The sequence below is a fragment of the Acanthisitta chloris genome, unplaced genomic scaffold (genome assembly GCF_000695815.1).
Source record: "Acanthisitta chloris isolate BGI_N310 unplaced genomic scaffold, ASM69581v1 scaffold9831, whole genome shotgun sequence".
Taxonomy (NCBI): domain Eukaryota; kingdom Metazoa; phylum Chordata; class Aves; order Passeriformes; family Acanthisittidae; genus Acanthisitta; species Acanthisitta chloris.
Genome location: NW_008657640.1, coordinates 19,407 through 45,067, shown reverse-complemented (window position 1 = coordinate 45,067; position 25,661 = coordinate 19,407). Strand labels below are relative to the sequence as shown.

General features: G+C 34.0%; 1 protein-coding gene across 1 annotated transcript in view; it reads left to right on the top strand.

Moving 5' to 3' along the window:
* Positions 1–1,106, top strand: part of KIAA0825 (KIAA0825 ortholog) — a gene marked incomplete at its 5' end in the record, with an annotated part of 78,634 nt that extends 77,528 nt beyond the window's left edge. Inside the window, one exon of the mRNA XM_009084805.1 lies at positions 1,012–1,106. Within this exon, the coding sequence (XP_009083053.1) occupies positions 1,012–1,106 (95 nt within the window). The remainder of the gene's footprint in view (positions 1–1,011) is intronic.
* Positions 1,107–25,661: the final 24,555 nt, after the last annotated feature.

The following is a 25,661-nucleotide window of genomic DNA, read 5'->3' as shown; positions in this document are numbered from 1 at the left end:
TCCACTTTCACACTATCTTGTTCTTTCTTTAGCTACCCTCATTTCCCTTTTGTATTCTGTATTTCACCTTGTTTTTTCTACTTTACTTTAAAATGCATGCCAAAGATGAGTGTTAGGGAGTAAATTAAGTAAGAAAAAGGAAAGTAATAAAATAAAGATGGAAGGAAGAGGATTGCTGTGAATCTGCTCTCCCAGAAGAACCAGGTGCTGTCTGTTAGAGAAAAAAGATGCACTGCAAGATATAATTTACTCCTTTTATATAGGTTTATTTCCACTGTTTTGACTTGCTTTTAATGTTACAACAATAATTTTCTAATTGTTTCCTCCCAAGAATATTGAATTGTACTCACTATTTGACCGTTACTGACAATGAAAAGTATTGCAACAGGATTTACTGTTCTATAAACATAAGACTGTTATGTGTGGGTCTTATGTCTGCCTGCAATTATTGTAGATTGCTTTTATTTATTAAATAAGCAATATGGAGTTATATTTGTTCATATTGCCTAGACTTACTGCTGTTTATGATGTGGTGACTGAAGTGCCTTACAAAAACAGACAACTAAACCTTCATTCATAGTATGATGCAGGTTACATCTTGAATTCCAGCTATAGCAAGTTTTTCAATACAAACGTTTTGTTGACAGCAGGAAATGCAAATTGCTGTTACATAAGAAGTTGCCAATTATTTCGCTTTTTGGACAAAGAGTCAAGCTCTCAGACAAAGTAGTTGGGCAGAATGCCATTAATGGTTGGAAGAATAATGGTTCAAAAAATTGATTTATCTTTTTATAAATTATGGCTACATCCCTAAATTATTTATATATTAATTGCTGTCTTATTGGAATAAAAACCTTCTTCAGTTGACATGATTGATATCATCTTTCTAAGTCCTTGTTCTGGACCCCCCTCTTTCTTGGTTAGTATGTCACAGCTGGAGCTTTAATGTACCAATCATATTAACACTGATTAATAACTAACATTAGCTTCTTGCCATGTATCAACAGTCAGCCATTACTGAATGGAACTGGGATTGGTCAAACTTGCTGCCAAGTTATTTGGGACTGAATCAGATGACCTTCAGGGTGCTGCTGACACACAGGTAATGGGATTGTGGCAAATCGTCACACTTTTCTCTTGTCTTTTTGACTTTATAATAGCCAATACAAAAAGATTTTATTGGTAAAATGTACAAATTAAATTATGCATTTCTTTTTAAATACACAACTTTATAATGGACCTACTTACTTTCATCGTTGCTAGGATGGTTTTCAATTCCTTTTTTAAGGAACCCAATATGTTCTTTCTGTCTGAGGCAGAAATATATGAATATTGGTATTGCACTTAAATAATGCTTTAAAAAGAAATTAGTAAATTTTGCAAACCTATGCTGCTCAAGGAGATTTCAGAACAGAATGTTTATCAAAGTTGCAAGGTATCCTAAATTCAGCTGGGGGCATGACAAGTGTAGCTGTAGTTTCCTTAATAGTGCTTAATTAATTTAACTTATCTTAGTATTTTGTCACTTTTTACTTGTAAAATTTAACTGCTTAAATTTTAGGCAGGTACATTTACTGCAGAATTGATACTTGTTAAATTCAGAAACAGCAGTTTGTTAAATTTAGAAAATATAATTTGTTAAATTTAGAACATTATAGGTGGGGGGAAAATAGCAATTTTTCGAAAATATTTGTCTCTTGCGGAAACTGGAAAACATGCATATTGCAAACTTAAGACATTTAACATTCCCTTCTTAGTTCTGAATCCTCCTGATGATACCTAACATGGACCTATCACTCATCTTTTAAACCGAACTGTTTCCCTATCTAGAAACTTGAGTGACAATTTCAAAAGTGTGTGAATTTGCATATCAAAAATGTTTTGGGGTTTTTAATGCCGTTTTCTCAATTTATCACTAGCAGTTAGTCTCAAACATTTAGTTCTTACTTCATGTCATATATAAAACATTTGTGCAGTCTGTTTCTAATCTTCTTTCTTATTTTTGATGAGATTATTTCTTTCTCCACCCAAATTGTTCTTTTCCAAAATTTTAATGCAATTGCACAAAAAATCATGCTGGCAAAAATTTCTTATTCAATTCTTCTCTCAATGTCCTCGAGAGGAGAATTCCGTCCACTGCCAGACAATGTGAGACTTCACAGACCTTTTGGTCTGTACCCAGTACTGTCATTTTTATGTTAAATGGCAGAGACAATTCAGTACTAATTTTTTCTTTGATTGTTCTCCTGCTGATTGCTATCTCTTGTCCTTCATTAAAAATGAAGTAGTTTGCCCTTTTAAAAGAGATTTTCATAGAAAGTCTGAGACTCAAACTAGTTCTTGAACTTCCCTTCATGTTGATGTCATTAATATGGGCCAAACGAAGCAGAGGACTAGTGTGATATGCAGAGGGAACATTCTCTGTGGACATTTCATCTTCTCTGTTCTCTTGAAACACATTTTATTTTTCTTTTGATCTCTTTATAAAAAAGTCATGTAGCCTTCTCTGTCCTCTGTATTTCACACCTTTGTCATATCATATTTGTTGCATTGTTTTATTTATTTAATAAGTACCCTAAATGTTGTAATCCTTCCAGATTTGCAAATGTCTCCATTCATTGCCCTTCTACTGCCTGATATGGAAATTCTCATCTAGAACTGACATTATGAAAGCCATTAATGATTAGTTTATGGATTTGTTATTTCAACCACTCTACAGACCAACCCATTGTCAACATTAAGTAGAATTGCTTATCCATTATCTGCCATAGCGACCAGCATCTCCAACACAGCTTGTCTTTACATGCCTTAATTTTTAGCATAGCTAAAGTGTGTCTGCTTGTGTTTGCCAGCTGACTAGGACGATTATAGCTGATCTGGTGACTACTCAAATAAGTTTTGCAGTGAAACTCAAGTGAGCCCTATCCTTAGGTGATTCTTTATGAGCCTCCCTGGAATTGCATAAATTTTAGCCTTACTACTGCTCAGGACTTAAGGTTCATCCTGAATGAGCATGTGATTATTTTAATCTCCCATTTATGATGCAGCCATTCTATTTCTACTATTTGCCTCCTGCGCTGAGTTAAACAAAACCAAGGGCAGTACTTGCACTGTGTCAGAACTACCAGTTCAAAAAGTGGAGTGCCATAATATTTTAAATATTCCTTTCTTTCACACATGCTAAAGCTTTCCCTGATCAGTTATTTCTGTGCAGGCAAAAATATTTTTACTGATTCACTGATATTGGAGTGATACATATTTCCTTTTTTCATATTTAAAGAGAAATACTGTCATTGTGTATTAAGTAAAATAAGTATAGTCTGCTCTTTCTTTGGTGGAAAAAAAAAAGTGATAATGCTTAGGGGACTCATTTACAAGAGAAATGCTACCCTAACCTAGTTAATGACTGATTTAGGTGAAAGCGGGTTATGGAAGCATTGTCCCAGAGCCAGCAAATGATAGGCAAATTAATTGGTTGGTGGTTAGGGGAAAGTAAAAGGCTTTTAGGACTGGTTAAAAAGGGAATGAATTGTTGTGTTCTGCTCATTTCTGGCCCCACACCACTGTGTGAATCTAATCCATGCAGTCCTGTGATCCTCAAAGTAAAAATGTTTAGGAATTTTTTAAGTTAAAATGGGGATGGTTAATGATATTATTTATTTCAAGGTTACAAAATACAGAATACTGTCAGGAAAAGCCTAATAATGTTTAGAAGTAAAGAGTAATATAGAAAACTTAGGATTCATCCCTGTTCATATTTCATGCCTTTAAAAATCTGTAAAGAATTTTTCCTTACAGGAAGAAAAGGGTTATGTAATGGATTCCTTTCCTTTTCAGTTTTCCTTCTGATTATTGTTTTTTTTACAAATATATGCATATATATACAGGCATGGATTTTGAGCTGCAAGAATAAAAGTTAAAACATACTTTTCAATTGTCCTTGAAATAAAATCTTTTCATAATAAGCCTGTTAACATTTGTCTAACTTACGTACTTGATTTACCTTAGTTTTAAAAAATATCCTGTGAACTTACACAGATACATGCTGTCTTTTTGAGTCTTGGCACTCACTTGTACATCCTTAGATATTTCAATAGCAAATGGGAGTTCCTCTCCTCTAATACATGTATGAAAACAAGAAGACAAATTATTACTTAATTCACCTGTATCTCAACTTTTAATTACTGTCCTTCTCCTAAAACAGCAATTGTCTGGCTAAATCAGCATGTTGAAACTGTTTCTGCAGCGTAGTGTAGCAACCATGATCTCTTTTTTCAAACGTCTGGCTGCTGTCTCTGTATACTGTCACATTAGTGACTGAGGTGAGTTGACCCTGGCCAAGCTGGTGGCTTGCTCCCCCCACAGTGGGATTGGGGAGAGAAGTGGAAGAGCAAAGTAAGAAAATTCTTGGGTTCAGATAAATACAGTTTAATAAGTGAAGCAGCACAAGTAAGCAAAGCAAAACAAGGAATTCATTCAGAGCTTCTCATGGGCAGGCAGGTGTCCAGCTACATCCTGCAAAGCAGCGCTCCATCACACATAATTGTTACTGTGCTAGGGAAACACCACTGCCCTGAATATCCCCCCCCTTCCTCCTCCCTTCCCCATCTTTTATTGCTGATCATGTTTTCATGGCATGGAATATTGCTTTGGTCATTTTGGGTCTGCTGTTCTGCCTGTGCCCTCTCCCAGCTTTCTGCACGCCCCCCGCCCACATCCTGGTGGGGCAAAGTGGGAAAAAGAAGTGGCTCTGGTGCTATGCAAGCAGTTGTCAGCAGTAGGCAAAAAGCTGGTGTGTTGTCAACACTGAGCTACAAATCCAGAGCACAGTAGCACACATTACTCTTCTTGTTCATGTACTTTCCTATATAGTGATGGTAAGTTGAATTTATGATCTTTTATTTTCAGAGAACTATGTCAGCAATTTGTGCATGGTTTTAAGTTATTAATATTTCACTGAGCTTTGAGATGTGACCTTCCTTCTGCAGTTCTACAGGACTTTCAGGTGCATTCAATACATGACTATAAAGAATAATTACATGTCACTCACTATAATGATAAGAAAAAATCAGGATGTTTTTGTGATGTGAAGCCATTATCCAATATTGCAGGAACTTGCTGTTCTGAGGAATAGTGGCCGAGATTCCCTCCTCTGCAGTTAGGGAAGTTTCACAGAGCACTGGTGCCAGTGCAGGGTAGTAAGTGGTGATTTGGTTAGAATCATGTGGTTTCTGCTAGCAGAAGCACTCTGGGAGCTACAGGAACAGACAAAGAACTTGTGACTGGCAAAGCCAACAACAGTCAGGTACAAGATCATAAGAACAGGAAGCATAGCAACTTAATAATTAGCAGGGGAGTATGTCGGTTTTTCCATAAATTCATCAGGTGAGAAACAGTACCAAGTTAGAAAAACTATAGATGTTAAAGCTTATGTTTCTTCAAGCATATAGGAAATGCTATAAAAAATGTATAGGTTGAAAGTCAGAATATGATGCCCAGTGGATAAGCCAGTATAGCTCAAGAAGAACTTCCCAGAAAGTGTTTACACAGTGATATGAGCTTAACTAGTTTTTAAAAAAATGAACAAGATAGACCAAGTGCCTAGTCAAGCTTCAGTCATATGTTCCTTCTATAGATATTCTGAACTGCCCACCAGTTTCTGAAAGCAAGTAGAAAACCTGAAATTGTTTATATGTTGCATTTAGGGAAACTATAAAAAAAAGTAAAAGTTTGTTTTCTACTAAAACTGGATAAATTATGTAGGCTCTGTAGTAACATTTGCTGCAAAATATATACAAACTCTCACATGCCTTGGACTCCAGGTTTTTTCATTACATAGTCCAGGCTGCTTTCTATCTGATGAACTACAGGGCTGTTTAGAAGTTAAACTGCTTTTTAGGTAGGTAAAAACTATCACTGGCATCAGGGTGCTGCCTTAAGATTATCTTGTGCCTGTGTCTCCTGTTTTGAATTCCTTCTGACTGTATTGGGTCTACTGACTGTCTACTTGCCTTTCACAAATGCATTTGTTAATATAGTTGTGGCATTTGTTCCCTATATTAAAGCTAGGTGACAAAATTACACACTTTGCCTTTGATTAGGCTTAATAAAACTGAAATTAAATCAAAAATTCTTGTTTAGAATTTTGAATGATTGCAGGGCAAAATTTGCATAGCTCTTGTATATTCTAGTGGATACACAGACACCATCTGTTGAGAATGGTAGCCATATGGTGAACTATTTATAGAAAATGTTTGTATTCATTGTGTTGTTGATTATCTAGGTATCCAGAAAATGCTCTTTTAAAATCCAGTTTATCAACACATGGAAAAATTTATTATGTGGTTTTGAAATTGAAAAGAATGTCAGCAAACTGCATGGGTTTTGTTGTTTGTGAAAGATTTTTATATTACTTTATTTCAAAAGCCTGAATCTGAGAAATGAGTGAAAAAAATCCCAGTGTGTTAAAAGGTAGGAAGTCCTCTAACAATTTACTTTGTAGAAGAAACAAATGGTGGAAGAGCAGTTACTGACATAATGCCAAGACAGAGAGCTTATCGGTATGGCAGAAAATCTCATTTGAATGGCAGGGGATGCCAGTGTTACATGTAGTGTCCTTTTGGTTGTGTTAGTCAGTCTTTCTTCTAAACTGCAGATGCCCCCAGACCTTTTGTATCCAAATTGCTGGATATTGGAAATTCTTACTGTTGTTATGGCTACAAGTCAAGTATTAATGGTGTGTTGGTGAAGAACTAGGATGCCATTAATGCTGCAGTAATCACCACCAGCTTGGTAAGATTAGAATTTATGCCCTTATAATGCATATGAGAACAGGCTTTCTAAAAAGCATAGGAGGCTATGAAAGGCAATATCTCATTGTGCCTTATCAAAAGAAGAAGGTGAAAGGTATTAGTCCATTATTGCATGTCTCTTGGTTGTTCACAGAGTCATGTTTAGACCCTAGTGCTGGAAGTACCAAAAAAAAAAAAAAAAAAAACCCATTGGGGTTTTGACGAAAATCTGACTCTGACCTTTCTGGATGAGCAAGGATCCTTTTCCATAAATGAGTTGGTCAAGAACAAGGTATATGTCACATCTGTCACCATAAGGATTATCCTCCATCTGCTTATCCTCTTCTGACATAGCTAATGAAACTGTACTCTGACCTTAAAGAATCTGTCAGGAGTAGGCTTAGTTCCCTGCCTGTCAGTTTTAAAGCATTGGTGGCAGAATATAGATCGGTAGGCAAGAGGGAACAGTATTACATACTGTTTGACTGCCACTCCGGCTACTATTATGTATACAGTTATAGCATGAATTTCACAAGTAAGTGAGGCTAAAGGTGAAGCTTCCCATATGCAGTACACTTTAGGCTCTTCTGATTGTTAGCAGTTTATCTCTCCTGCAGATGTGTTGATGAATCCTATGAATAAAATAATATTCTCCAAAGACAATCTCCAACAAAAAGTGCTAAAAACACTGCCATATCCCAGTTAATCTTAGTTAATATGAGCTCCTTTTTAATATTTGGAAGTCCTTTATGGTGACGCCTTTGGCAACATAGGATGTGGAAGTATGTACTTATCAACTCTCTTTTAATTAACAACTAAAATTGCTTAAATTAGTTTCATGCTAATTTGGGGCTTGTTTTAGTTGTTCAGACCGGTTCCCTGGAAGAAGTTAAAACAAAAACAACAGCAACAACCAAAAAAAAGAACGAAGTATTGACAGTATATCTTTTGCATTCAAAAGTGTATTAAGCACAGCTTATTGGCTAGAGGATAGGGCTGTAGTCTAAACCTCTTTCTTCTAATAATGTATCACAATATCTTGGATCCCTATTTAAAATTACATCCCATTTGTCCGCATTTATTTCCTTTCATATCCTTTGGGAATACTGCTGGGTCTATACAATGAATTGTGTTCGTAATGCATGTATATATTTATGATTAGGACTCATGTGTCATAAAAGTATATATCTTTTCTTCATAACTAGATTTTTTTGTGCACTGCAACTGTAAATCATTATTTGGATGTATAGCACTTTGACATTTTATGTCACTATCTAATTAACCTGATGATTGGCATCCTGTGACTTGGCTGACTTTGCTTAAAAACAGGTATTTCTTTTCATCTGCAAATAATTTGCCTTCCTTTCAACTCTGTCTCACATCCTGTTCTCACTGAGGATTCTCAAGTGGAGATGCTCGTTCTTGTTTTCTTCTCTGTTCTTTTTCCTCTTACTGAGCTGTTCTGATCCAAGTTTTCATTCTTAGTAGATATATAGTGATTATAAGTGTATGCAAATATTAATTTCTGTAACGTGTAAATGTGTATTAATGCATGCAAATATTGACTACCCTAACTACACACCAAGTTAGCTACTCATATTATCTACAGACTTTCTTGTTACACCTACAAAGGAAGAGGCTACAGGACACAAGCCAACAAGCAAATGTCTGTTTTGTCCATCAATCCACTATTTCTTCCTTTTAATGCTTTTAGATTAGAGATCTAGCAAAGTGCTAGTAATGTAGAGCAATTCAATTTCTGTACAGGGATCTCAATGTTTTTGCAAGCTGTAATGAATTGAGATAGGCAAATCTACTATAAGGTAGAGGGGGAAGTATTAATATCAAAGTTAAACAGGTGGAAATCTGGTCGTGAAAGTCATCTTTAAGGTTTCTTCTACACCACAAAACTGGGCTGTAGCAAAGCTAAGAGTAGAACTTAGCAATTTTGGCTAAATGTAAGATATGAAGCTACCATATCGTAGCTGATCTGTGGTAGCTGTTGATGTGGACAGATCTAGGTGGCAATAAAGGGAAGGTGGCTCAGCTTTGCTGACAATTACTTAGCTAATTTGAATTGCCTTGCATTCTTCTTAGGAGGTGGTAGTCCCATTAGTTTCTTCTCAGGGAGATGGGGAGGAACTGTATGCTTTTTTTTGGCTTTGAAACGTTCACTGTTGCCACCAAAAAGCAAGTATTAAGGACTGGTTGCTGTTACCATGCAAATTCCAGACCTCTGTAGCTGTAATTCCTATCTCTCAGAGTTCTGGCTTTCCCGAAGTTATTGTCTTCTCACATGGCTTTCCTGGGTGAACTTCCTCTGTCCTGCCAGGCTCATTCTGATTCAACCAGTAATTGCTTAAGAATGGATGACAAGTCCCAAACATCTGATTGCCTCTTCCCCAGGTCTGGTTGTTAAAGTCAAACTGACCTTGGAAGTCTTACAGTCATGATGCAGTTTTGAAGATACAACAGAGATGGTCAGTTTTGCATGAGCTATTAATAGGTATTGGGATATGAGTAGTAAGTTTAAAACTGCATAGACACTATGATTTGAGGGTTTCTGATGCTGACTGGTAATTTGACCCAGAAAAACTTCTTGATTGTTGGAGGGGTTTTTTCCGTGTGAACTTTTTTCTAGAGTCTAACAACAACATTTGGTCTTTGTGAAGAGTGGGAAACCATTGTGCATCCTGCATCGTGTAGCAAAGAGGGAATTCAGAATTGTCATTCTAATAGTTGACTCTATAAAATGTCATTGAAGAAAGCTATTTTATGTTAGTCTTTAGATTGACAGGTTGTGACAAAACTGCATTCATGTTGCTTGAATACATCTTTTGTCTAGTCTTACATGCTTTTTGTCTTGTCTAGAAAATGACATATTGAGGTTTTCATTAGCCTTAACCAGGTGGGATTTTCTTCATGGAAGATACCTTGTTAGGACTACAGTTAAAGATGAAAAACCAGTGAAGCTTAGAAAGGCCACAGCCCTTCTTCAAATGGTAATGGTGAATTGAAAGACTCATTAATCAACAGCTAAGTCACAGGTGTGATGGCTTTCTTGCAAACTGCCAACAGACTGTGAAAGTCACATCCAGCAAGGAAAACTCTTAAACTAGACACATCTATAAGCATTCTTAAACTTTTGTCTTTCCGTTTTAGTTGAAAAACAAAACCACTGCATGTTTTCATTATTGGTTTCTTTTTTTAACAAAATAAACAAAAGTATTGGCTTGTTTTCCAAGGAATACTATTCAGTTTAGGGAACAAAAGAAAATCCTGATACTGTTTTCAGCTTTTGCTCGTTTTAATACAATAACAAATTCATTTAAATGGACACAGTTTTGATTGCAATGATAAATGTAAATAGTTTTAATATTTTAAAATTTTGTACATAGAAAACATGCACAGAAGCTTTAACAGAAAGAAATTAATACAAGGATTTTCTGCATTTAGGTGACTGGCTATTTTCTTCATGATTTTCCAGTAGTTTTCCCTATTACAAAAATTATCTAGAACAAAGATTCCATTATGCAGTAATGCCAATCAGTCATAAATGTTTAAAGTGAAATTAGTTAGAAGGTTTTATTATTTAATCAACCTGCACTGGATTTTTCACCTGCACTGATGGGAAAATCTCATAATAAGAATCCAAAGATTGAAATATTCATACAATTTTTCCACATCATTCTTCCCTAAACTCTGTGGATCCCCTGGAATGATGGAGAGTCTAGTTAGAGGTCTTATACCTCCCCATTAATTTTTCACCCAGATTATCCTTAAATTGATATATTCCCTGTAAATAAAAATGAATTTTACTCAGTGAGAGAGCAATGAGTATGAATTTGCTAGAATTTTTGTATTTCCTTGGTTTCCCTAATGCTCATATTTTTTCCAAATACGGATGCTCATAATAATAAAAATTCTTCAAAATCTGAAGCTGGTGAGAATAATCTCCCACCTTCATCTGGGATGAGGAATTTCTTAATAGCCATAATCTGATTTTATGTTTTCCTCTTTAGAACCCCTGTCTTAGTTTTGATCTTCATGTCTAGAAATTAATTTTATTCTGCAATCCATATTCTCCACTTTTTTATGCCTGGATTGGCAGTGATGAAGTTATTTTGGTCTTATTCATTTTAAGTCAATGTAAGTATACTGCCTGCTGGCTCAGCAATACTGTAATGCATGCGAAAGACAAGGTTGTAATTGTGGTGCTTTTATTGAAGTAATAGGGTTTTGTAATAGTAATATATTAAAAGAGATACCTGTTTTGGCTTTACAAGGTTCTGTAAGCAGATATTTGAATATTCCTGTCTTTAAGATATATTTGTAACAGATTTTATCTTTTCACTCAATGTAGTGCTGCTGCTTGATATTGGAGGGCTTGTAAAGGCATATACAGCTGTCACCGAATTTAAAAGAAACTGTGTTAATTTCACTTTAAGAGCAGTTATTTTGTATTTTAAACAGATTTCACTGTTGGGATCAGGGGAATTTTATTTTTGTTTTGTTTGACTATAGATTACTGTCTATATTTTTGCTCATTAACTTTCTCTTGTTGCTTTAACTCAGTAATTTAACACCTCTGCAAAAAGACCCATCCTCTAGAATAATACAGAAATGATCCCTTTAATTGTACTGTGACAGCTGAATTTAAATACCACCAAATTCTTCCCACAAAACTGTTAATGAAATTATCAATAAAATAAGTATGATGATTTCCTTTGGGATAATTACATGGGTAATTTAACAGCACATTTGGATTAAACCTGAAAGCATTGATATGATATATAGTTAAACCTCTGTAAATGGTATATAGAAAATCAAAGGTTTTCTTATTGTCTTTCAAGCACAGAAGAAATCCTAAAAATGTGTAGTAGCTCTATTAAAATAAATTTGTCTTTCATTTATCTCATATTTTCAGGATTGCAATATTTATTTTTTTATGTGGAGTCACTGTCAGATCATGCTATAGAATAGTGAATGCATAGACAAATGGGTGTTCTCTTGCATAGCTCACTGGAACAATGGTTGTTGCATGACAAATTTTTATTCAATAGTTTCAAAATTTTAGCAATAAAAATGAATGGTGTTTGTATAGTCAGTATATTTTTTTTGGAGAAGAAATATGTGACAGTGACCTTACAGATGTTCTGTTTCAAAAGAAATAAACCAAAATTTCAAATGCAACTTGTCTTTCCATTAATATTCTGCTATGATATTGCAGATCTAGTACCTTGTTCACTCTTTGCATTCTGTCCATCAGATGCTGCCTTGCCCATGCAGGTGACTCATGCTAAGACCAGACTCATGTTTTCAGATCTGGCCCCCAACATTAGTTGAAGCACCAACCTATATTAAGCAAAGACAAGTAAAAGACATGTGATCATAGATCTTTCAAATATAAATAGCCAGTGCTAACCTCCTCTTCCTAAGAACCTCCCAAAAAATTCCATGTGTGCCTTGAGAATTAGCAATAACAGAAAGGCATTTCATGGGATTCCAAACATGAACCCTTTCCAGGAAAGAGCTAATTACAATTGCTATCAGACGCAGAAAAATTAAGCACATTCTCTGAATTGAATGTATTAGTCTTACAGAGAGTAGTTCTATTCACTTTTGCCAGACAGCCTAACAGTTGTCTCAAGGAGTGAATATCGGTGACAGAGCAGCAATTATGTGGACATAGATCAAGGTGATCTATGGCTTTCATATATTATAAAGTTAGACTCACAGATCATTCTCCAACATCGTGTCCAAACCAGAGTGTTTTAATACTAACTGGCCTCAGTTAACCAGCTTCAGGCTCTAACTTTCTGAGCAAGAAAGATTCAGAGATATTCTGGCAAAGGGTACTGGTTTGCTCTATTACTTTGCCACTAGAAAAGGTACCGAGTCTAGAGTAGAGTTTGCGTGATGAGGTTTTTGATAAAATGTTACATTTTTAGGTTTTCAGTTTAAGGTCTTCTTCAGTTTCTTAATGGTACCTACTATGTATCATCCACAGAAATAGAAAGTGATGTATATTTTCTTTCTGCAGAATATAGAATTGTATTACTGCACAGTTCACATTAATCAGTTCTCAGCTCGTTTAATTTTTATTTCAGCTTTTTGTGTTTAATTAAGCAATAATGACAACAGCTTTTCCTTGTATTTTCTGTGCAATCAATTCTTCCACAAAATAACTCCTGAAAGTGTTGAAATTCTATTTGCAACCTATTTACTGCCATATTATCAGACCATTTTATATGAAAGTACTTCTAACTAGAATGTTCATTGACTTTGTCTTCTTGGTCTGTTTCTTTTATGTAATCAGTAATTCTTGGTAAATCTGGATTTGCTATGATATCTCCAGAAATGTGTCTGTATTCTAGAGGTCTGTCCATGTAGTTTTAACTATAATCATTCTCTGTTTCTGAAATTTGTTAGGTCTGTCACTGCATGTTCACCGTTTTAAAATAACTGGTCTGGTTTATGTAGTTTTTATGTGAGTATTCTGTCTCCCAAAAATATTAGTCATTCCATTATGGTTCTGTAGTATCTTTTATATCAGGAGAGGGAGTGAGATAGTGTCTCTTTTTTCTTTTCTGAGTATACATAGAAGTTTGTTGAATGTGGAGAGATGGCAGCTTTGTTTTTCAGTTACATTTTTATATTATTCCTGGATTTTACATCACTGACTCCAAAGCTCCTACCAGTCCTAATACCTGTATTTTTCTTGCATGTTGACAGTCTCATTTATAGTGATAGGAGAGACCTCTTTCTTTTTGTGATGGCCTTTTCATGACATTTCCTACTGTGTTTTCTTAACTTTGTTAAATTTGGTTTTCTCATTATAATCTATCTGTGCTGTCACATGCCAAGTTTGCCTACATGGAGATTAACGACTGATTAATCTTTTTATTCCATACTAAAATGTAATCTTGAAACTGCTTATTCATATCCTTAATCTCATTAGATGTGTTGTCTCTGAATTCAGTACAATAACTTGAATTCAACATGTTAGACTAGATTGCATGTTTGCAGTTCTGGGACACGAGGAGAAGACTACTTGGAAGTAGTGGCCATCTGTTTGTCATGTATTTTGTTATGTATCTGTGGTCTGCAAACAACTGTGAGCCTTCCCCACAGTACATGGTCTGTATCTTGTCCATATAAGTACACTGAAAAATACAGGCTATAGAAATTTAATTAAAATTTGAATGATATCTTTTATGGGTATTCTGAAGCTGCGTAAATTTGTCTTCTGTAAAATAAGACAATAGTGAACTATACTATTAGACTGTCTGTTAAATCTAGTCCATCCCAAGACCAATTTTGAGAGATTTTTTTTTCAGTTTGATTCAGTTATGATTTATTAAAAAATTTTCTTGAATGTCAGTAACATATGCTATGTATATCTTCATATGAGGACAAATCTATGTCCAAACAATACACTGTCTTACTGGTTTCAGTACAGTAAAGTGTTTAAGTGAATATTTACCATGATGCAGCAAAGTAAAATTTTAAAAAGTGAAGCTCTATATCTCAAGTAATATATATTAAATCTTTGGTTATTGTATCATCTGTTGGTTTGGAATGATAATTGTTAGATCGAGTGAAAAATAGAGTTCAAACAACATATTGGTTCCTCCTGCTGGGCTAAGAAATAGCAAAGTCATGGTTTCACAAAGTTGATGTCAAATATTCTTATGGTTAACACAATAAAGAAATTAGTTTTCACCACTGCAATGAAATAGCATAGGAAAGATGTAGAAAGGAAGATAATTTTTCTGTTGCATATAATACTTTTCTCATAGTTATTGAAATGATCAATAGTAAGACTGAAACATGTAAAGCAAGCTTTGGTTAAGTGAATTAATTTCCCTCTTACAGGGAGTGTGCACACTGTGAACCGAGTTTTTTTCTTTAATGACATTTTCTCAGCATCCGATAATGACATAAAAATAATGCTTTTAAATCTTCTGAAGCAGGCTTGTCAAGTTCTCAGTGGCATCTTATAATTGTGAAAACTAAAGGGTATGTGTTAACTCTCCTCAGTTACACATCTACATCAGAGTCTTTGCATGTTTATTTTTCTCCATAGATTTAAATGTGTGGGAGAATTTGATCAGTGTCCCTTTTATATTCCAAGTAAGTCAGCTACTGTCTCAAAAGTGTCTTATTGTCATGATGTCACTGCAGCTCAAGATTTGTGACCTTTTGCTCCATATGGATTCGTGGTAGACCTTGTTGTTTTTGTAAACTTGATTGCTTTTGTCCCCCCGCTAGGGGGTATCAAAGCCTTTTGGACTAAAGTTTTACATACTGGTAGGTTTACAAATAAATAAATAAGCTGGATAAAATTAATATACTGAAAGTACCCAACAGCAACAGAACAAACCCAACAAACACACAAAATTAAAGTTTATGTATAATAAGGACCGCCAGATGTCGCAAAGGCATCATTGATGAAGTGGTTTTTTATCCAAAATGTGGCACTTATATGAGGAATAGTAGTATTGTGTTGGAGAGTTACAGAGGCCATAACAGGTCAGTGAAATGTCCTTCAAACATTTGATTTTTACATTTGAGAATAGGCCAAGATGAAAAGATAACCACGTATCTGACATGGACGTTTCTACCATTTAGACAACCGATGCAATTGCCTTAGTCAGTGGGATCAATCAGACCTTTATTGCTTTGAAACCCACATAAAAGATTTATTTTTTCTTACAAAAATTAAGATTCAGAACATCACCAGATCACAAACTTCTAAGTGTAAAATTGTTATAATATGTGTATAGTTTTATTTTCTCCTTGTTCCTTTTAAAGTCAAATACTATTAAAAACATTACCAAGAATGACAAGTAGAATTGAAAGAATTTGAATTGGATTGAACAGTATGCATAAATTGGCAGTACAAAAAGTTGAACTTGGAAACAAGTATTTGATGATTGATTTTTTTTATTGAGACAGAATAAGAATGATAGTGGATAAAGTGATTTTCCTTATTGAGAAAAACTGTAGTGTTTTTCAACATGTCTTCAGTATGAATGGAAGCCCTGTCAAAAAAAAAAAAAAAGCAACACATGTCTTTTAAAAGGTAAATGAACATAAGTATATCATTTAGTTTATGGATTAAATTTTACACTTGTCAATTTTATTCAGAATGTCATAAAGTTTATATTTAAAAGGTACTGTTATTATCTTTGTTATGTCCTGGAAAAGCCTAATGTTAACTGAGTTCAGCATAGAATTTAAAATATATTCAGGTGAAGAAAAGCAGTGCAGAAAATTAAGTCAAAAATATATATTTGTGTGCAGATTGTAGTCAAATCCCTAGTAATTTTAAGTACTTGAAATACATTATTCAACAAGTAACCTGCTTGTGTTTAATGGGCTCTGCCCAAGTATATAGAAGCTGTCAAGATAAAATATGGAACATGCATCATTCTAATACAATTATGATTACTCTTAAAAAATAAAATAAATGTGTGTCCATGTGGCTTTGTGTTGTACGTGGAAATGTGCAATCTTTATTGCTAAGACTGAATTTGATTTTGTTGTGTATGATTCTGATTTCTCTGTTCCTTGGGCGTATGTTCATACACCATATGAACACACAACATCTTAGTATAAAAATCGTGTTTATTCAAATGTTGAAGACATTAAAAATGTTAGTTTAATTTATACTGAGTCCATATATATATGCACACTTAGTATACATGTCTACTTTTACATGTTATACATAAAAAAATAAATTAGTGATATAGTTCTGCATGTATATATTTGCATAATTGTTATTAAACAAGCTAAATATGTCCTCAACTTTCTTCTAAATGCTTGTTGAGAACTGATGTGTGGAAGCAAGCACATCTTTATCTGTGATTATGATTTCAATTACATTTTTCTTTTATAAATTGTGATGCCAGTGGAGTTCTGAACTTAATAGTCAATTCCTAGCTTAATAGGCATGCTTAATAGTCCACAAATATAAAATTCTTTCACTCTACCTTTGAAGTCTTTGTGTGACAATGGAGGGTTTCTTAAGGTCTTGGGTTTTTAAACAGGAAAAGATTTATATATGTGTGTCTTTGTGTATTCTGCTTAAGAGTGACGTACATATGGAATACTTTGTGTTTTGTTCTAAGTCTTTATGTATATTTAACCTTTAATTTAACTAGCAGGTTGCAAGATTTCCATGAAAAATAGATGCGTTTTGAACTCACTGAATGTTATTGGCATAGCACAATCAATCACTTCTAAAGGTTAATGGGGTTAAAACAAATGAGAACATGTCTTAATTTTAATAGTTATGTTAGTAAAATTATTTAGCATAGATAAGGAATTTGTAACCTGTTCTCTGTGGGATTTCAAATTGTAAAAATCTGCTGTAGTAACAAAGATGGAATCCATCCCTCTGTTGCACAAATTCCTGATCATATCTTTAAACATGATAGTAATAAAAATATTTATTTGTTGCCAAGCTATTGAAGGATTTACTTCTGAACTCTAATCCCAATTATACTCTAATCCCAGGGTATACTGCACCATGACATATTTGGTTATTTGGTACTATAATATTTTTACCTTGCTTGAAACACATGGTCCCTCTTGATACACAAGAAAAAACTGAATCCATTTCAATAAATTAATAGGGATGAGAATCCCAATCCATCCTTCTTTTCAGAGGTTCACATACATTGTAATGAAATGCATTAGGAGTTTTCTTCACTTGAAATCCAAATGAGACCCATTTTGGCTCACACCCTTGACAGTCTCTATTATAAGCACTGCCGTCTCCTGTTCATGTGTGGGCTTAGTAAAATGCTTCCTTTGTAAGATGCACAGAGACAATATAATGCCATGAAAGACGAAGGTGTCAAAACACAAAGTTAGAGGCAATTTAATCAATGCCTCCTGATTTAGCCTTTGAAGGCCCTCTTCATTAAAACTCTTTAATTGTGAGGCTTATCTTGAGGTAGAGCTGTTACTTAATATTTTTCAGTGTCATTCTTTGGACAGTCATTTGTACCTTTTAAATGTAATTTCAATATTCATTGTTTCGTAAATTGGATGCCTTGTTAGCAATAGCGGTGGTATGAATGACTTGCATTCAAGTGATTGAAGGTAGTAGTGTATAAATGCTTGGTTCTCTCCCCCTGAAGTTTAATGTGTTTTGTTTCTATGTATATCATTGTAAAATACATGGTTTTCATTATGGGTCTTTTTATGTCTATGTATAGGAATGTAGGTTAGACTATTTTATAATTATAAAAGAAGGATGTCTAGCTGATTTTTTTTAACTTTTTAAAAATTTTCAGATTCAGCACAACCATTATAAATTCTATATAAGTGGTAAAAAAATGTGATCTCTGATTATGTTATTCCAAATAAATTTTGAAAAGGTATAAGATAAAAAATAGATGGTACATAGGTTTCTTTTCTTCACAAATGATCATAAATTTGATAGTAGTTGCTAGAAAACAACTTCTGGAAATCATTTGAAAAGAAAGTGTGTCTGAAAGCAGGTAATTTGGAAAATGCTTTTAAAAGAAATACTTTCCACCTGAAAACTGCCAACATAAGAATAAATGAAAACCTACAATACGAGTAATTTTTTGTGTGTGTGTGAGCCACATGACATATTTTGGTTTTAAAAAAGATGCATATAGATTGTGTGTGTGTGTGTGTGTTGACTTGTACTGTAGTACCATGTGTATACGCATCTAATGCATGTATGTTACATATCAGAAAATGCATTTTCATATTACAGTGTTTGCTTATAGTCCTATTAAAATGCATTGGAAAACGAACATTACATGTTTTTATAGTCTGTCATAAAACCTACAACTATTTAATGTCTGGAATATCAGGAAAGCAAAAACTCTCTGATATTTCCCGTGTTATAATCAACAATTAAAATTATTTTAATGAGGAAACCCCCAAAAATATAAAGACTATAGAACTGTTTTTCAGAAATCCTTGAAAATGGAAAAAGAATTGAGGCAACTTTGACCTGATTTTTAAATGACTAGTGTGGAGAGTACAGCTGCTCTAGATTAGTAATTATTTGTGATAGGTTGTTTCTGAGTCCCATATGTATAGGAGTCCAGGCCCAACTACTTCATTTGCTGGCACACAAACAGATTCTTCCAGGTGCTGAAAATTAAATTTTAATATATTATTTAAATATTAAGAGAATTACAGTTTCAGTAATTTTGTTGCTACAGCTGGAGTGCAAAGTGTGCCTATACACTATAGAGGTTGTTACGTAGTCTACTAGAATGAAAATTCCCTTGGCTTTAAATACTTTCAAGGAAGTAAATGTTTGATGTAAAGATAAAACCATATTTGTTATACAGTCTGTTTTTAAAGTCTTGTGTGGATCTTGACCTATTTATAGACTAATATTTTGAAATGTTGCATTAGAATTTATATGAATTCACATCATTAAATGGATGAAAGTTTAAGAAATAGTAAGGAAGACCTTAGTTATGATTGTGCTGAGGACTTGAGTAGGATAATTCTGAAAAGCTGTGAAAAAGACAGTTATCTAAAAGCCTGTATTAACTATGTTGATATATTTTCTGGATTGAAGTTCAGCTGGGTAACTTCAGTGCATTTAATCACATGGAAAAAATGTGTTTCTGAATATGGCATCTCAACCTTATTTCAAGGCTTAAGAAAAATATTTGGAACTATCTGACTGCTTTACATCAACTTTTTACCCGAAGAAAATTAGGAAGTTTATCATAAAAAGGTAAAGTCAGTTTAAGGTAAATTGTAGGAAGGTATAATTGCACTAAGATGAGAATACCATAGAACAGAATATATTTTTAATTCTAAGAATTTTCTGTGATACTCATCCCTTCTCTTTCCCCATTCCAACAAAATTTTAACTGTTCTTGGAAAAAGGAGCAACATCCATGTTCAAATATGGGTTAAGCAGACTTGGAAGACACTTCTGAGGGGGTTTTTTTCCTATTTTGAAGTATTACAACAGTGTAAATGTGTCCTTAAAAATATCCATTGCCATTCTACCCAGATTAGCCATTTAAAGAGTCATCATCTAAGGGTGGTATCTCCTGTAGTTCTGTGGTCTTCTAATAATTATTGCAATTCAGAATCTCTTTAATAAGACATCAGTAATTAATGGACTGATTTTCACTATGCATTATTAGAAATCAGTGGCTCATTGAAGTAACTTCAGCCTTGCACTATATTCTGTTTTACCTACTGAATTTTTATTTTCACTTTTAAAACCTATCTTGTTTACAAGGGCCTTAACAGGACTGTATGGTCAGCAATCTGCACTCAGTGTCATTTAATTTCTTTCTAACTGTGCAAATTCCGACAGGTTGTTTAGGTGAAATTAATTTAGTTATGGATTTAAGTTCTCCATTGATTACTCTATGTGAAGTGTCTTTATTTCCATTTCTTTTCAATTCTAGTACTGAATATTGATTTGGATTCATTTTAATAGTGAATGGATCTTTTATTTCATTGTATAAGATCATCACCCCAGCTCTTCTCCAAAGTCTCTGTCATTTTACCATTAATTTTTTGATTACATTCTTTTTCTGAAAATAGTATAGACTATGTAGTCTTAGTACAAGGTCATGCTTAAGACAAAAGTTATAGCAACTTTTAAAACACATTCTAATCTTCACAAAATCATTTCGGAAAGAAGCAAATTGCAGTGCTTTTGTCTTTCTTATGTAGTTGTATTTCTTAGTGAATAGTTTGCAGTTCCTATTACAGTAATATCTACTACTGTTTTTAATACATATGGATTTTTTTCAGTTGGAGAGTTCAAAAAGAGATTGGTTTAAAACAAAACACCAATAAAAAATTAGAGAAATTAAGTCCAGAAAACAGAATCATCACCACATATCTCATAATCTTTTTTCTATTTAAAATATAAATTTCTCCATCTATCCAGTGTCTAACATATTTTTTCAAAGCATCTGATCCTGCGTTGTGTACGTGTTGGATTTATTTTGACTTTTACTGTGATTTAAATATTTTTTTATCTGCTAAATTAAACCAAATATTTTTGGTTTCTGAAAAGCCTTAATTAATTAGGCATCCACATGCTTTTGTAGGTTACACACCGATTTCATTGATCCAGACTCAGTCCCTAATCTTCCATCCTATTTAAAATACTTTTTAAGTATAATGAACTATCGCTGTTAATAGTTAGCATAATGTATTTTTGAACAGTTCTTTTGACTACTGTAAGGTATTTCTTCCCCTACTGAGAGATTAATTTTCTTCTAAGTGAGGAGTATGAGATTCAGACTTTAAAAATGCATATGCAATCCTATATTCATGAAATAAATTATGGCTTCATGTGCTTTTTCGGATCCAGTCTCATGTGCTAACAATGTTAGTGCTGGATTTTGTACCGTGAGAAGATAAACTAGATTGGTAAAGACTGTGATGCTATGCTTATAATGAGGCTTGGGGGAATATGGACCCCTTTGCTTTACCTGGTGGGATATGACACACAGGTCCAAACATCTCTTCAATCAACATCAGGACTGCCTGATGGCTTAGATGGCTCTGATCATTATCCAATCAGATGACTATACCCTGCAATTGAATGAATGCTACTAGTGATAAGGTAAATTGCGTGTTCTCTTCCATATTGTTAACTATTATTAATGTTCACATTGACCTAAAATTAGTTGCCTTACTGGATTCTCTCTGATAAGTGATGCTTGGAAAATTTACAAGGCATGTCAGCTGTTGCCTTGCAGTGCATGACCTTATGCAAAATATTTTTTTGCTGAGATGAAGCAACCCCTATTTTATAAAATACTCAGAATCTATAGTTGAAAACTATCAACAGACTAGGTAATGCTATGTGTGAAAGTTAAAAAATGAAACTGACCATGATCAAAATTATAATCCTTGAAATTTCTAAAACAGGTACCACTTTATTAAATTGAACAAAGTGTTTTATCATATAATTTATGTCTCTTTTTAAGGCAATAAAATAAAAATAGCAATGTTAGGTATCTGTCTTCAGAACTGAAAATGCATTCTCCTAAGTAAATCCAGAGCCTAATTTTGTACTCTTAACATTAGAGGACAAGAAACTGCTAAAGCTCCTAAATGGACTTTCACAGTGGCCTTGGACTTGGTTTTCCCTAGATTTAATATGAGATATTCCCAGATTGAAAGTGTGAGTCTAATGAAGATAATGACAAAATTTTTAGGCCATGATTTCCTCATTTCCTCGTGGGTGACTAAGTATGATAGAATTCTATTTTTTTTTGCATTTAGCATTTGAAGTATTGTAAAATATTTTTTTAGAATATAGTACACAATTAAAATGTACAAAATCCCTCACCTGTAAAATTACCAGAGGAGGGAAGAGTGACAATTCTGAAAATATAGGAAGTAGGATTTTTGCTTCTTTCTCTTTCTAATAAGCTGCACCTTAAGAATGTAAATCCATATATAACACTCACAGAAATAATATAGAAGAAGAGGATTTTAAGGTTTTCTTCACCACATTGTGACTTGTTCTGTATGATTATGACCCTTAGACTTCTTAAAACTATCTTCCCCTTATGACAACTGCAGATATACTGTAGGTTTCAAGCAAAGTACTTAAAACATGACCTTGTTTCTTAGGGAATTGTCAAATTTTAACATTTGACTGAATTTTCCTGAAAGCTGAGATATAAGGGATTGACCCCTCAAGATGGAACATGTCTAATTGGACGTAGCATAAAAGATTATAATATCAATGGATTTCAATGTAGTATAATTATATGTTGAAGCAGAACCCTGAAACTCTATCACTGCACATTGACAGGCAGTATCTTAAAAGCCAAAGTCAGGAAGCTAATTTCCAGGGTAAATAATAGTAGACAGATTGATACAAAATATGTATTTTAAATGCAAACCATCATAGTCTAATCATCAAAACCCCTCTTATTTCCTTTTGTTTTTCTCTTTCTTTCCCTCTCTCTTTTCCCCCACACTGGTATTTTTATTGTTTCCTTGTGTTTCAAATGAGATTTTAGTTAGAGCTGAAATCCTGGCATTCTCAGATTCTTAGGGCCTACAGAGCTTATGTTCAATATCTCTCCTTTTTCATGCTCAGTAATTAAAAATGGCTATGGGCATTTTTGACCCTTTGAGATTTACCAACTGCATTTGTAGGATGATTTCTTCACCTGCTTTAACAAGGAATAACGAAATATCGAAGCAGCTTGAAGTTGTTTTTTTTTTAAAAGTGTACCTCTTGGCTTCTCATCTTCCGTACATAGGCAGCTGTATCACTATTCCACCATTCAATTAATTTTGAAATCCTAAGAAAAAAAAGTCATTAATAAGTCTTTTGTCATGGATAAAAAAAGAGAGATTCTTTTTTAGTATTTGTATGTCATCATGCCAGGCCTAGAAAATTAGCCTAATTTATTATTTAAAACACTGGTGGGATTCCTAATTGCATTCATCATTAGACATGACACGTTTAGAACCGAGAACCATATCCAGTGAGAATTTTCCAGTTTGAATTTTGAAATAAAAATATTTTTCAAGAGATCCCTAGCTATCGCTTGTTACTATGGAAACAGCTCTATTTGTCTGAGAGCTCTGCCTGCTTGCCAATGGGAGCACAGGCAGCGTCAACTAAACATATGAATACATCAAAGACAAATTCATATGCTCAATCTGATCAGCTCAATTAATGTAAGAACAGAAGCTGAAGGGGGTTAAAAGAGGGCATCCATTCAGGATAGATGAAGCCTCTTTTAGCAGAATATATATGCTGGCCTTTTGGGGGAGGAATTTAGCACACTGTCAAAAACATTATCAGAAAGGAAAGTACTAGGCCTCCTACACCTAACAGATATGAAGCTGTCAGACAAAGAATAGCACTATTCATTAAATGACACTTATTTTCTCCCACTTTACAAGAATACAGTGAACAAAACAAGCAGGGGAGCAGCTGAGAGAGACACTTTTTTCTTTTTCTGGTGATGACAGACATGCAGCAATTATGGTGATAACTAAGGAATACTAAACAAGAAGCCAGGCTCCATTCTGTTTATCACCTAAAATTTTGTATTACTAAATTTGCATGAAACTCTTGTTTTGTTTTATTATTTATGTCTAGGACAAATTAGATCATTTTGTTTTTAACATGGTGCTTTCAGGTTGGTGAAGATTACTGCTAAACTGTACACATTCTCTGGTTCTCCTTGTTAAATGGCCATATCAAGTTGAAGTGCTTTTGAAGTGAGAGAGTTTCAAAGCATAACAAAACTGCTGTTACCGGGGGTGGCAGCAGGGGGGAGGTGAGTGGAACATTAGTGTAATGGCAGGTATTGTGTACCATTTCTGCCATACATAATTTAGAACACAGGGAAAATCTCCGCTAATTCTCACCTTGACTTGCAGAGTGTAATAGGGCTTTGTTACTTATTTTAGTGTTGCTATTTACACAGTCCTATAAAGTTTGTAGGTGTTAAGTAAGTTAGTTTTATAGCTGATCGAAGTGAGTGGAAAGGCCTACAAGGCTACTGGCTTTTAAAAATCTCATACTTAAGTCATGATGATCTGATTTAAGGCCTGTTATCAATAGCGTGGTACTTTTATCTGCCTGATTGATACTGACTTTATAGCCATGTACTCCATAATGTACTGTCAGGGAATGCTGACAGTTGCAATGAAAGAACAATAAATGTGGGGCAGCAGTAATGTAAAGGTCCAACCAGGCTGTATGAAAACTGATAGCTCCAATATTGGCTCCTATGTTACCACATACACCATCCCCTTTGAGAATTTCTTGGTGAGTGAATTAAAATGGTCTCCTGATACAAAGACAGAGGACACGAAGAGGTCTTCACTTAAAACAACCTGCTGATTGCTAAAACCTGGTGTTAAAGTCCATGTGTAGACATAAATTTAGTTCCAAAAAGCAATCAAGAAATGTTTCTTGTCTGAAAAATGGGTGCACAAAAATTGCTGTGGTTATTATATACTGGTAACATGAGTACATAATGTGGCTAAATTTAATGTGATAGTTTAAAGTTGATGGTAGGATTTTTTTTCTACTACTCCAACTGTTACTGAGCAACCTTTTGATTTTCATTTATTTCGTGTTAATTATAATGCAGCAAGAAATCTGCAGTTTATAATGTAATTAAATTAAAACTCCTAATCTTATAACTATTACTCTAAAATAACTTGTAACAAATTGAACCAGTCCTTGATTTTGGCTGTATTATGTATTATCTCAGTATTATTTTCTGCATTGCATATTATTTCAGTATTATGCGGCATACTAAATGCAGTTCTTTTTTCTTTCATGCTGCAAACATGAGTAGGTATACGGCCACTACTAAAATAAAGAAACTAGAAAATTGAAAATAAAGCAACCAGTATATAAGTTCATAATAGAATATTATGATCCTGTGCCTTTGATTTATAGCTTTTTTGTGGTGTCGAACACTTCAAGACACTGTAGGCCGAACAACACTATCTAGCTTGTAAAGACACTAGAAAAGCATGTTTTCTTGCATTCTTGACCCTATTACCAAATGAATAATACTTAGATGTCAAAACCAAAATATAAATACAAGCACTTGTAATTTTTGATTATTTTATTGTTTAAGACTCCATTAAGTTCAAACACCTGTTTTGTGAAAGATAAAAACTAGGTTCCTTGTCTCAAAGGCATGATGGTCCCTGTTATAAATAGGTATTACAAGAAATAGATGAGAACTATGCTCCTTTAGAGACATCTTTAATTCTGACAAGGCTCAGAAAAGCCTTACTTTTGAGAAAAATTAAAATGGTGAATTTATACTTTCATAATGAGATTGCTAGTAGATCTGTCCATCTTGGAAAGAAAGAAAA